The 14,174-nt window shown below is 45.7% G+C and overlaps 1 protein-coding gene across 1 annotated transcript in view; it reads right to left on the minus strand.

Moving 5' to 3' along the window:
• Nucleotides 1-14,174, minus strand: part of LOC122564689 (ectonucleoside triphosphate diphosphohydrolase 8-like) — a 98,321-nt gene that overhangs the window by 17,179 nt on the left and 66,968 nt on the right. Inside the window, exons 8-9 of the mRNA XM_087998661.1 lie at nt 3,214-3,327; nt 1,728-1,865 (exon numbers count right to left, since the gene is read on the minus strand). Of these exons, the coding sequence (XP_087854787.1) occupies nt 1,728-1,865; nt 3,214-3,327 (252 nt within the window). The remainder of the gene's footprint in view (nt 1-1,727; nt 1,866-3,213; nt 3,328-14,174) is intronic.

Raw genomic sequence — 14,174 nt, forward strand, 5'->3', positions numbered from 1 at the left:
CTACATTCCTTCTTACTCAGAGCTAGCCGATTGTATCATTAATGTTTGACCCCAAGATGAGCTTCTGACCACATATCCATGCCATAAATATTTCCAGTTCTGTGACACTGGCTATCTATACACCTACTCAGGCCAAATGTTTATGAAAGCCTTGTCTTTGTCCTTCAAACTGGGACTATTCTTATGTATTCCCGACTGATCTCAGACCTCCAATCTCCTGTAAACTTGAGTCCGTCCAAAACTATTGCACATCTTAACTTGAATAAATCCTGCTCATTCACTATTCCTATGCTTTTTGACCTACAGTTGGCTTCTGATTAAACAAAGCCCATTTTAAAATTCATGACCTTACCGCTCTTCAGTTCTACTCTAATTATGCCTTCTTGAATATTTAATTGTTTCGTCATTGCTGATCAATTTAAGCTTTCAAACATTACATTAAAGTGGTTATATAATTTTAGACAGTTGTTGTCCCTGTGGAACTGCTGTGTTTCAGGGTAAAACATTCCCGCACTTGATAAATAAAGAACAAAAAGAAGTACAGCACAGGAACAGACCTTTGGGCATCCTAGTCTGTGCCCTAACGAAACTAAAAAAAAAAAATCTTCTGCCCTTATTCAGTCTGCATCTCTCTATTCATGTAACTATTCAGATGCCTCCTAACTATTGCTAATGTGCCTCCTTCCACCACCTCTTCTGGCAGTGTGTTCCAGGCTCTTCCCACTCTCTACATGAAAAACTTCTCCTTTCAACATTCCCCTCCTACCTTGAACCTGTGTCTCCTTGTAATTGAAGCTTGATCCCTAGGAAAAAGCCTCTTCTATCCACCGTAACTATCAGGTCTCCTCTCAGCGGCTGCCTTGCCAGGGGAGGTGCTGGCCCTGTGGCGTTATCACTGCACTGTTCATCCCGAGACCCAGGTCATGTTCTTGAGGCCCGGGTTCAAATCCTGCAGGCTCAAATTTAACAACAATCTGGAATTAAGAGTCTAATAATAACCATGAATCCATTGCTGGAAAAACCCATCTGGTTCACTAATGTTCTTCAGGGAAGGAAGTTGCCATCCTTACCTGGTCTGGCCTACGTGTGACTCCAGGCCCACAACAATGTGGTTGACTCTTGACTTCCCTCTGAGCAATTAGGGATGTGCAATAAATGCTGGCCTAGCTAGTGATGCCCTCATCCTGTGAATGAATAAACAAAAGGAAAACAATCCAAGTCTTTTTTAACCTTTTCTCACAACCAACGCCTTCGATACCAGGCAACATCCTGGTGAACTTTGCACTTACGCTATCATTTGACATTTTTAAACTTCAATCAAATCAATCCTCTCTGTACCAGCCTCCCATCATAAGCTTCCCAAATCTCTTTTTAGGGGCACATCACTGGTACACAATAATTGGCATTCAAACTTCAAGGTCTAGCAAAGATCTCGGTCTATCGGTGCCATGAGATTGCCCAGTCACTGGGGACTGCTCACTCCGAGGGCCAAACCTTTGGGCCTTAATCTTTTCTTTCTCCTTTACTCCAAGCTACTAAAATGCTAACTCACGTGTCAGACTATACCCCAGCTCACTCACAGCTTCTCTTAATGGATTCCCTCTTCAGTGGTCAGGTAGGGGGTGAAATCCACAAGTTTCAATCGACAAAACAAATCTGCTCATCATTGTTTGTTGCTTTTTGTATGCTTTGTTTGTAGGCCTGACACTTGCATCTTCAGCACTTACCTTCTTATCAAAAACTATATTCTCCCAGGTGCTGGAGTTAAACTTATAGCCATTGACTAACAAAATATATATGTAGTTTGCTGAAATGCAGTAGTCTCTCAGTTGCTCATGCTTCTCATTTGGGTATGCAGCATTCACCTGTAAAATCACACAAATTAAACACTTGCACTGACAAATTCAATTTTAAGCTTAATAATTGGAGGAATACTCTTTGCCTTTTTAAATGTGACTTGTTGGTCATCAACAAGGCAAGAATTACTCATTGCTTGCTGTCCCAAAGGAAATGAACACCAAATGTTGAAGTCAGCTTGAACACAGTTCTAAAAGGATGTGGGAGAACCAGATTGCAGTCTTGTTGAGTCCATTTTCACAATTTGCCATCTTCGTTTGAAATTTGTGGGATACCAATCATTCACTCAGTCACTGTGTAAGGCTGATTACAATCAGGCAGAGTACTGGGCTAATGGTAAGATTCATGGTAGTGTAGATGAGCAGGGAGACTTTAGTGTCCAGGGACATAGATCCTTGAAAGTTACCACCAAACCTGATAGGGTTTTTAAGAAAGCATACGGTGTGTTAGCTTTTATCGGTAGAGGGATTGAGTTTTGGAGCCATGAGGTAATGCTGCAGCTGTACAAAACTCTGGTGCGGCCACACTTGGAGTATTGCATACAGTTCTGGTCACTACATTATAGGAGGGATGTGGAAGCTTTGGAAAGGGTTCAGGGGGGATTTACTAGGATGTTGCCTGGTATGGAGGGAAGGTCTTAGAAGGAAAGGCTTGACGGACTTGAGGCTGTTTTCGTTAGAGAGAGGAATGTTGAAAGGTGACTTAATTGAGACATATAAGATAATCAGAGGGTTAGATAGGGTGGACAGTGAGAGCCTTTTTCCTCGGATGGCGATGGAGGAGTGATAGATGTAGAACAGATATCAGAGTTCCTTTACTCAGAGAGTAGTAGGGGCATGGAAAGCACTGCCTGCAACAGGAGTAGATTCAGCAAGGGCATTTGAATGGTCATTGGATGGGCAAGAATGGAATAGTGTAGGTTAGATGGGCTTCAGATTGGTTCCACAGGTCAGCGCAACATCGAGGGCCAAAGGGCCTGTCATGTGCTGTAATGTTCTATGTTCTAGGCCACATTTACAGGATGTATAGCTTTGTGGTTCTAATGGCTGACACCAAATGAGTTCAGAAATCTCAAACCACTTTAAGTCGCTAACACCTCAATGTCCAAAGACAAACTGGCACTAGAACATGACACTAAGGTATTCTGTGTTGTCTCAACGAAAGCAATATGTAGTTTGCAGATCTCTATAGTAAAATCCAAACTCCTCATCTCCCATTGTAGCATTCCCTTTCGTGTAGCCCACCCAGCAACACACACATAATCTCTCTCTCTTTCTCTCTCTCCCCCCCCCCCCCCCCCCCCCCCCAACACACACACCTCTCTCTCTCTCTTTCGAGGAGAGCACCATCCTTTACCTCTATCCAGTTCCGGGTGCAGAATTCTTCAATTGTCCTCTTGGTCTTGTACAGACTTGGCCTCATCAAAGTTAAATTCAAAAACTGGAAGACATGGAAAAATTCTGAGGTGGCCTAAGAGGGAAGAAGCAAGGCAAAGGTTAGTTGGGATTGACCTGAATCTCTCTCAACAAGTCTGAACAGTGAAACCTCAATCCACTACCTACCATCCACAACAAGGAGGCCTGACAATATCAACCTGGAGCAGTCCTTCAGACTATTTATAAGGGCTCTGTGAGGAAGATATGAACCACCAAAAACAAGTTATGTGGAAGTGGCTAAGCTTCCTGATGACACAGTGTCATTGAGTGATCAGGTATGAAGGTTATAGACAATGAAACTGTATCAATAGGACAGAGAACTGTTATTCAGAATATCTCTTGCACCCACAAATTTTTGTGTAGTAAAATAGGCCAACAACATTCTGTAACTTACATTGATTGTGACAATGTCAGAGAAAGTGAATCTGAGGGAATACAGTGCTGGAGGCCTTGAGAGAAAAGCAGGGAGCTAACATCAAGTCAGAGGAGATGTTGAGAGAAGAAATCAACAAAAAAAACTCTTTTTGAAGTGTTGGCTCAACTCAGCTGGGATGCTGTTTCCTTTTCTGAATATTGCATTTTCTGAATGATGTGACGGATTCAGAGAGGGAGTGGAAAAGTTTCTTGAGGTTTCAGGTTGAGTGACTTCAGTTCCACGGATAAATGGATGAGTCTTATCTATTTTTCTTGGAGAGGTGAAGGTCGAGTGGAGATTTAATGGAGTGGTCAAATCATGAAGGATCTGGATCGACAAAATAGAAACTATTCCCATTGGCAGACAGGTCAAGAGCCAGTTAACTCAAGGGTGACTCAAGAAGAAAGCATTTTAGTCTTATGTTGGCTGATTTCATAATTTAGAAATATTTACAATTTAGACTTGTAATGCTGAAGTTTTGCTTAATTTTATTTCTTGACTCATTAATGGGATAAGGGTGTCATTGGCTGGGCAACATTTATTGACTATCCCTAATTGCCCAGACATTGCTGTAGGTCTGGAGTCATATGTAGGCCAGACCAAGTAAGGATAAGCAGAAGGCTGGAAGAACACAGCAAGCCAGGCAGCATCAGGAGGTGGAGAAGTCAACGTTTCGGGTGTAACCCGTCTTCAGATCTGAGGGTGTGTGTAAGGGGAGCTGCAGATAAAGGGGGTTGGGAAGCAGGCTGGTGAGGTGGGCATAGATGAACACAGGTAGAGGGTATGACCTGATTGATTAATGGAAGGAATGAATCTGGCTGGAAGGAGGGGTCGATGAGAGGAATGGAAGGGAGGGTGAGGGGTTCGGAAGGGGTCGCGGGATGTGAAGGGAGGGTGAGGGGCTGGGAAGGGGTCAAGGAATGAGAAGGGAGGGTGAGGGACTGGAAGGGGTCAGGGTTGGGAAGGGAGGGTGAGGGGCTTAGGGAGTCAGTGATGGGAAGGGTGGTATCTGAAATTTAAAAACTCAATGTTGTAGGCTGTCGAGGTGGAAGATGGGGTGTTGTTCCTCCAATTAGCAGTATGGTTCGTTGACACAATGGAGGAGGCCAAGGATGGTCATGTTGGAAAGGGAGTGGGAACGGGAATTAAAATGGCAGTGACTGGGAGGTCCGGTCAGCCCGTGTGGGTCTGGCTGACATGCTCGGTGAACCGTTCCCTTAGTTTACATTTGGTCTCCCTGATGTAGAGAAGACCACATTGGGAGCACCGGATACAGTAAACTAGGTTGGAGGAGAGGCAGGACCTCTTCTGGAAGGACTGCTTGGGATCCTGGATTGGTTGCGGGGGATGGGATGTGCCGGTAGGTTTAGCATCTTTTCCGGTTGCAGTGACAGGTACCTGGGTGTTGTGGGGGAGGAGGGGCTTGGTGGTTGGTGGGGAAAGTGGCGCAAACCAAGGGCTGTCAAAGAGAACTGTCCCTGTGGAAGGCAGAGATTGGTGGGGAGGGGAAAATGTTCTTGGTGGTGGGGTCTAGTTGGAGTTGTCAGAATTGTTTAAGGATGATGCGTTGGATCCGGAGACTGTTGGGATGGGAGGTGAGGACAAGGGGGACTCTGCCTTTATTGTGTTTAGAGACGGGGGTGGTTTAGAGCAGTGGAACAGGGAATGGAGGCTGTCTGGATGACAGAAGCGGGGAAATCACTCGCCGTAATGTGGAGCTCTTCTTTTGCTGCCTCCCCCTCCTTGCCTTCTTGATTGACAAAAACTCCCAAACTCCCTCTGAGGACCCCTTCTCCGCCTCTAACCTTCCCCATCCAGCTGGTCATCCCCCACTGGCCTTGTACCCTGCCCTAGACCTCTTCATTGCTTGACTGCCTGTGTGAAATCGGCCACCTGCATTTCTCCAACCCACTCCAACCTCACACCCTCTGAACATGCAGCGCTCCACTCTCTCCTCATCAGTCCCCGGTTTACCATTCAACCCGCTGAGAACAGCATTAGCAGTGAAAGGTGATAGTCTGGAGAATGGACTACTATATCTCAGAGACCGGACGCCAACTCTCTGACACCACGTCCTACCTCCTCATTGATCACAACTCCACCGTGACCCATCAGGCCATATTTCACTCACACTTGCCCTCATTACCTCTGATGATCTCCCCTCCACTGCCTCCAATTCCATAGTCCCCCAGCCCTGCATTGTTTGGTTCTACCTGCTCCCCAATATCCACAAACGCAACCACTCCAGCTGACCCATTGCCTTTGCATGCTCCTGCCCCACTGAACTCATCTTGTCCTATCTGAACTCCATCCTCTCACCTTTGGTTCAGGCATCTCCCACTTACATCCGTGACACCAACCACGCCCTCCACCTTTTCTGTAACTTCCAGTTTCCTGGCCCCCAGTACTTTATCTTCACTGTGGGCATGCAGCCTTTATACATGTTCATACCGCACAAGGATGGCCTCCAGGCCCTCCACTTCTTCCTCTCCAACAGACCCATCCAATCCTCTTCTACCAATACCCTCCTCCACCTTGCTGAGCTAGTCCTCATTCTTAACAAATTTTTCTTTAACTCCTTATATTTCCTTCAAATCCGAGGGGTGGCCATGGGCACTTGGATGGGTCTCAGCTATGCCTGCCTCTTTGTTGGCTATATCGAACAGTCGCTCTTCGGTACCTACACAGGCACTGTGCCCCAACTCCTCCACCATTACATCGATGATTGCATCGGTGCAGTGTCCTGCACCCAGGCTGAACTGGAGCAGCCTACAACTTGCACCCTACCCTCAAATTCACTTGGTCTATCTCGGATACCTTTCTCTTCTTTCTTGACCTCTCTATTTCTATCTCTGGTGACAGTCTCCAGACGGGCATTTACTTTAAACCCACAGACTCTCACAAGTACCTCTATTATATCTCCTCCCACCCAGTATTCTGCAAGAACTCCATCCCATTCCCTTAATTCCTCTGGGTCCACCGCATCTCCTCAGATGAGGCGACATTCCATTCCCAAGCATCCCAGATGTCCACCTATTTTGGACAATGTGCTCATCCCCTTTCTGTCATCCAGATAGCCCTCCACCTCACCACCTCCATTCCCTGTTCCAGTGCTCTAAACCAACCCCCTCTAAACACAATAAAGACTTGTCCTCACCTACCGCCCCAGCACTCTCTGCATCTAATGCATCATTCTTACACATTTCCATCAACTCCAACTTGACCATACCACCAAGATCATCTTCCTCTCTCCATCCCTCTCCATCTTCCGCAAGGCATTCCCTTCACCCAATCCTTGGTTCATGCCACTCTCCCCACCAACACCCCCGCACCCACCCCAAGATATCTACCCCTGAAACATGAAAAGATGCAAAACCTGCCAGCAGCCTACGCCCGTCAGCTCCCTCCAGGGCCCCAAACAGTCTCTTCCAACCTAGTTTAGAGCATTCAGTGCTCCTGTTGTGGTCTTCTCTACATCAGTGAGACCAAAGATAAATTAAGGGAATGTTCCACTGAGCGTCTCAGCTGGGCCTGCAGGAGCTGACCTGACTTCCCAGCCACTGCCCATTTTAATTCCCCTTCCCTCTTTCTTTCTGACATGACCATCCTCCATTGCCACAATGAATCACACTGCAAATTGGAGGAACCATCTCTCAATATCTGCCTGGGCAGACTACAACTTGAAGGACTCAACACTGAGTTCTCCAGTTTCAAGGAATCTCCCTTCCCATCACCCAACTCCCTTCTCAGCCCTTCACCCTCCCTTCCATTCCTCTCATTGACCCTTCCTCCCTGCCACCAACCAGATTCATTCCTCCCTTTGATCACCCAGGTTGTACGCTCTACCTGTCTTCACCTATCCCCAGCACACGGCCCTGTGCAGTACTCCCTTTACTTGCAGCTCCCCCTTACACCCACCCCCAGACCTGAAGAAGGGGTTGCACCTGAAACATTGACTTCTTCACCTCCTGATGCTGCCTTCCTTACTGTGTTCCTTCAGCCTCCTGCTTGTCTACCTTGGATTCCAGCATCTGCAGGGGTTTTTTGTCTCTGACAGGTAAGGCTGGCAGTTTCCCCCCCCCCCCCTAAAGGGCATTAGATTGTCAAGGATTTTCCCAACAATTGACAATGGTTTCATGATTATCATTAGACTCTTAATTCAGATTTTTAAAAATTGAATGCAAATCCCATTATTTGCCCTGGTGGGATTCATACCCGGGTCCCCAGGGTCTCTGGCAATATCTGGGTCTCTGGATTAACAGTCCAGTGATAAAATCACTAGGCCTTCACCTCACCCATCAAATGTATTTGTTAGTTCTCTCCATGGGGCTGGTGGACTGGTAACTGTGTAGTTCATCACATGACCACAGTGAAGCAATGAATGTGAACCCCCGCTCTCCACCTCCAATGAGGAACATGGGAAATTGCAGCATGTAGAGATGATTTGGCCCACTGAGCCTGCTCCACTATTTAATATAATCATGGCTGATCTTGGGGTTTCGCTGCACTTTTCCTGCCTGCTCCTCATATCCCTGGATTGCCTGAGAGACCAAAAGTACTGCCTGTCCCAGCACTAACTGTATTCAATATTGCAACATCCACAATCTTCTGGGATAGAGAATTCAAAAGATTTGAATAGAGTAATTTCAATCTCTCTCAGTCTGAAATGATCAGGCCCTTACCCTGGGACTGTACCCAGGAGGCATGAGCCGTTACTGTCGGCCATCCCATGCTCTTCACAAATCTTGTACATCGCTGTGAGATCATCACCAGTCCTCCAGACTCCAGAGAACTTAGACGTAATTTACTCAATCTCTCATCAAAGTGCAATCCTGTCCCATTAAAATCCATTTAATTGAGATCTTTATGAACAATATAACAATGTAATATGCCTCCTCCTTTAAACAAAATATACTTTTATTAATGTGACTACTGCTGCCTATCTGTTGACTGAGGTAGATGGCTGTCATTCCTGTCTTTGGTCGAGCTAGTGTCAGGTAGAACTAACAATAGGATTCAATTAGATCCCCTACAATGTGGAAACAGGCCCTTCAGCCCAACAAGTCCACAATGACCCTCCGAAGAGTAACAAACCCAGTCCCATTTCCCTCTAACACTACGGGCAATTTAGCTGTTCATTCAAGTTACAGAAGAACCTCTATATCACTCTCTTAGCAGTCTTAGTCCTCAGTTGTTGTCTGACTCGATTTGGGGGTATAAGAGAGTGACCATGAGTGTCTGCAAGAGAGACAGTGTGCATGGGAGTGAGGGAGAGAGTGTGTGTGTGGGCTGGATTGAGGAAGAGAATGTGTGTAGGAAGGAGTGAGAGAGAGAGTGTGTGTGTGGGAAGGAGTGAGGGAGAAAGAGGGTGTGTGTGAGAAGGTGTGAGAGAGAGTGTGCGTGGGAGGGAGTGAAGGAGAGAGTGTGTGTGGGAAGGAATGAGACATTTTGGAGTGAAAGAGTGTATGTGGAGGAGAGAGGGGTGTGTACACATCCATTGGATCCAAGGCCTCATCTTAAAATTGAGATTTGGCCCTCCCCATGTGAAAAGATTTTACGGATCTGTGTTACACTTGGTGTGAGACTACCTGTAATTTACTTTGTATGTAAATTAACTGTATATAGAATATAGAACCCCTGCAGTGAGGAAACAGGCCCTTCAGCCCAAAAGTCCACACCCAACCCTCTGAAGAGTAACCCACCCAGGCCCATTCCCACATCCTATATTTACCCCTGACTAATGCACCCAACCCATACATCCCTGAACACTATGGGCAATTTACCATGGCCAAATCACCTAACCTGAACATCTTTGGACTGTGGGAGGAAACCGGAGCACCCAGAGGAAACCCACGCAGACACGGGGAGAACATGCAAACTCCACACTGACAGTCACCCGAGGCTGGAATCGAACCCAAGTCCTGTGAGGTAGCATAGCTAACCATTGAGCTACCATGCCACCCATTATTATTGTAACATTGAGGGTTAAATTGATGGTAACATTGCCTCTCGGTTACCGTGACAGTAAGTTGCCAATTTTCCTGCTTGCCAACATCTCTTAAACTGACTGCAACCATACCTGTCACTATGAATGTGTCATTTCCTGTGATTTATGTTGACTGTAATATCAATGCAATCACAATTGTCTTTGCTTTGATCATCCACAAGACATGAGGTTGCTGGGTAGATGCCAACATTATAGCTTGGCTGGGAGAGCAGCAAGTTCTGCAGCACAAGTCTTCAGTACAATTGCTGGAAAATTGTCAGGGCCAGCAGCCTTTGAAACATGCAATTTTTTTCAGCTATTTCTTGATATTATGAAAAGTAAATCAAATTGATTTAAAACCGGTATCTGTGATAATGGGAACCTCTGGAGAGGCCCAGTATTCTGGCTGCAGGTTGTTGAGACTGCTTCAGCCTTATCTTTTACACTGATATCTTGGCTCCCTTATCGTTGAGGATGAAGATGTCTGTGGAGCCGCCTCCTCCAGTAAGTTACTTGTCCACCAATCACAATTGGATGCAGCAGGACAGCAGCGTCAGAGAGTCATAGAGATGTAAAGCACGGAAACAGACCCTTTGGTCCAACTCATCCATGCCAACCAGATATCCTAAATAAATCTAGTCTCATTTGCCAGAATTTGATCCATATCCCTCCAAACCTTGTCTGTTCATATACCCATCCAGGTACCTTTTAAATGTGGCCATTGTACCAGCCGACACTACTTCCTCTGGCAGCTCATTCCAAACACGCACCACGTTCTGCGTGAAAAAGTTGCCCATTCTGTCCCTTTTAAATCTTTTCCCCTTTCACCTTAAACCAATGTACTCTAGTTTAGTTCTCTCCCATCTTGGGGAAAAAGACCATGTCTCTTTACCCTATCCATGCCCTCATGATTTTATAAACCTTTTTAAGGTCACCCTTCAGCCTCCAATGCTCCGGGGAAAGCAGCCCCAGTCTATTTAGCCTCTCCCTATAGCTCAAACCTTCCAACCCTGGCAACATCCTTGTAATTTTTTTCTGAACCCTTTCAAGTTTCATGACATCCTTCTGAGAGTAGGGAGACCAGAATTGCATGCAATAATCCAATAGTAGCCTTATCAATGTCCTGTATAGCCACAACATGACCTCCCAATTCCTATACTCAATGCACTGATCAATAAAGGTAAAAGGCTTTCTTAACTATCCTATTTTCCTGCGACTGCACTTTCAAGGAGCTATGAACCTGCACTCCAAGGTCTCTTTGTTCAGCAACACGCCAAGAACCTTACCATTAAGTGTATAAGTCCTGCCCTGATTTGTCTTTCCAAAATGCAACACCTCATATTTATTTTAATTAAACTCCATCTGCCATTCCTTCACTCATTGATCAAGATCTGATCAAGATCCCATTGCAATCCGAGGTAACCTTCTTTACTTAGAACTTATCAGTTGGCTATGGAATCAACTTTACCAAGTTGGCATCTCATTTTTAGGTACGCCTCATGCTGCTTCGGGAGTACCTTCCTGCACTCTCCGTTGAACCTGGCTTAGTAATTGGTACAGTAGGGAATACTCCTGACAATGAGTTTACCGATTATGTTGGAAAAGGTGCCCAGCTTTCAGTTGTTAGATCGGTCCAAGGTCTATCCCACTTAGCGTGGTGATTGTGCCACACAACATGACGGAGGGTATTCTTCATGTGCAGGTGGGACTTTATCTCCACAAAGACTGTGCGGTGCTCATTCTTACCTGATTCTTTCATGGACAGATGCATCTGTGGCATGCAGACTGATAAGGATGAGGTCAGGTTTCTTAATTCCCTCATCACCTGCTGCAGACCCAGTCTGGCAGCGATGTCCTTTCAGACTGAACCAGTTTGATCAGTAGTACTGCTGCCAAGCCAATGTTAGTGATGGACACTGAAGTTCTGTAACCAAAGAACATTCTACACTCTTGCCACCTTCAATGCTTCTTCCAAGTGTTGTTCAATGTGGAAGAGTACCAAATTATCAATGTATTGTCATCAGCAGAACGTTTTCTTGATCATGTCTAACCTGATTGTATGCCATTGTACTGCCAACTTTGCTGCGTCTGTCCTGCTGATTATACATGGCATAGCCAACGATCATGGTGTCTGCCACGTTGTCAGTAAGGTATGATCCTGTGAGTATGACAATGTCAGGCTGTTGCTTGACTAGTCTGTGAGACAGCTCTCCCAATGTTAGCTCAGGTCCTCAGATACTTGTAAGGAAAACATTGCAGAGTGAGCAAAGTTGATATTGGTGATGTTGTTTCTGGTACCTGGATTGATGCCCGGTAATCTGTCCTGTTTCATTTCGTTGAGGGTTTCTTTTCATGATTTGTTACATCTGAGTGACTTGTAAGGCCTTTCTAGAGAACAGTTCGGAGTGCGAACTGCAAGGGAATGAAAATTCTGGAAGGCGAGCTAAATATGAGACTATAAGAGTTTAAATTCTCATCTTCTGAAGAAGGGTCACTGGAAATGGTAATTCTGATTTCACACCACAGATGCTGCCAGACCTGCTCAGTTTTTCAAGCAAATTCTGTTTTTGTTTCTGATTTCCATAATTATTTTGATTTTTTATGAATCTTAATCCTTGCCTTCTTAAAACTAAAATTGCAGGTCAGGGAAGGGTAGACATTAAAGTTTTTTTTGCCTTTCAGACCGAAGGAAAATTTAAATAAACTCTCCTGGTGCTATAGCTAATTAACCTAATTAAATACAGTGGCTCATAAAGCAGGGCAGGCCTTGGAATATAAAAGCAAGTCCTGAAGTGCTCCCAGCACAGAGTGAGAAATGCAAGAGCATGAAAATGCTGAGAGTTCAACTAAGAGTCGGAATTTTAGGTGAGTGGGGGAGGGAGACTTTATTGTGTTTTGTTCCGGCCAATTCTGCAAGGGGCATTTTTATGGTCAAGTTGCTGCTCGTTAAATCAAAGAGCGGGCCTAGTTGACTATTAGGCTTTGTTGAGGTGGATGAGCAGCAACAAGGTAAGGGCAAGTTAAGATCCTTTTTTCCCCTAAATCTGCTAGTTGTTAAAGGGCCAGGGAAGGCAGTGAGTGAAATGATAGACTTTTCCTGTCAGGTGCGAGAGATCAGGGAGCAGTCAAAAGTTCCTTGCAACTATATTTGCAGGAATTATGTCCGATCGCAGCTCCTCTCAGACCATATGATCAGTTGGAGCTGATGTTGGAAGCACTGAGGAGCGTACAGGAGGCAGAGAAAGCAATAGCAACTTCATGGAGGTGGTCACACCTCAGGTTCAGTTAGGTGGATGGGTGACTGCCAGTGGAGGTAGACAGATAGTGCAGGAGTCTCCTGAGTTATTCCCTTCTCAAACAAATATACCATTTTGTTTACTGTTTGTGGGGGATAGGCCCTCAGGGGAAAATAGCAGCGACACCCAGGCCTTTGACAGCACAACTGGCTTTTCTGTAAAGCAGGGTATGGCAAATCCCAGCAAACAGTTGTGATCAGGGTCTCCAGTCAAGGACAAGGACAAAGAGAAGCCCTAGGATAGTATGTGTCTCCCTGGTGCCAGGGTTAAGGATGTCTGGAGCTGCCAGAGGAAGTAGAGGAGGCTGTTACAATTGCAACATTTAAAAGGCATCTGGATGGGTATATGAATAGGAAGGGTTTGGAGGGATATGGGCCAGGTGCTGGCAGGTGGGACTAGATTGGGTTGGGCTGTCTGGTTGGCGTGGACAAGTTAGACCGAAGGGTCTGTTTCCATGCTGTACATCTCTATGACTCTATGAGGAGTGTGAGGCCCATTGTGTGTATGACATAGGTAGAGAAAGATAACCTGCAGAATGAATATAGGAAGTTAGGCTGGATCTCAAGGGTAGTAATCTCCGGATTACTCATGGTGCCACTTGCTAGTGAGAGTAGGAATAGGGCAGATGAATGTGTGGCTGAGGAGCTGGTGCAGGGGCAGGGCTTTCTTCTGGGACGGAGGTGACCTGTAAAAGAGGGACAGATTGCACCTGAATTGAATGGGGTCCAATTCCTGGCAGGGAGATTTGCTTGAGCTACTCAGCTGGTTTTTAACTAGTCTGGCAGGAAGGTAGGACACTAAACAGTAGTGAGCCAAGAGAGAAGGTTGAGGCCTCAACCTTCTCTCTTGGCTCACTAGTCAAGAGAGTCCCAATCTAGTGCCACCTGCCAGCACCTGGCCCATATCCCTCCAAACCCTTCCTATTCTTATACCCATCCAGAAGTTAAGAGAGCACATTAATGGTGGGTAAAAACACAGGGAACAAGGGAGGAGTAATGAATTAAACTGTATTTATTTCAATGCAAGAGACCTGGCAAATACGGCAGATGAACTCAGGGCATAGATGGAGGAAAATGACTGGGATATCATAGCTATTACAGAAACATGGCTGAGGGAGGAACTGGACTAGCAGCTCAATGTTCCAAGGTACAGATGTTTTGGAGAAGGAGAGAAAGGCAGGCAAG

The sequence above is a fragment of the Chiloscyllium plagiosum genome, unplaced genomic scaffold (assembly GCF_037043375.1).
Source record: "Chiloscyllium plagiosum isolate Xiang-an unplaced genomic scaffold, Cpla_swu_hap1 HiC_scaffold_21, whole genome shotgun sequence".
Lineage (NCBI taxonomy): Eukaryota > Metazoa > Chordata > Chondrichthyes > Orectolobiformes > Hemiscylliidae > Chiloscyllium > Chiloscyllium plagiosum.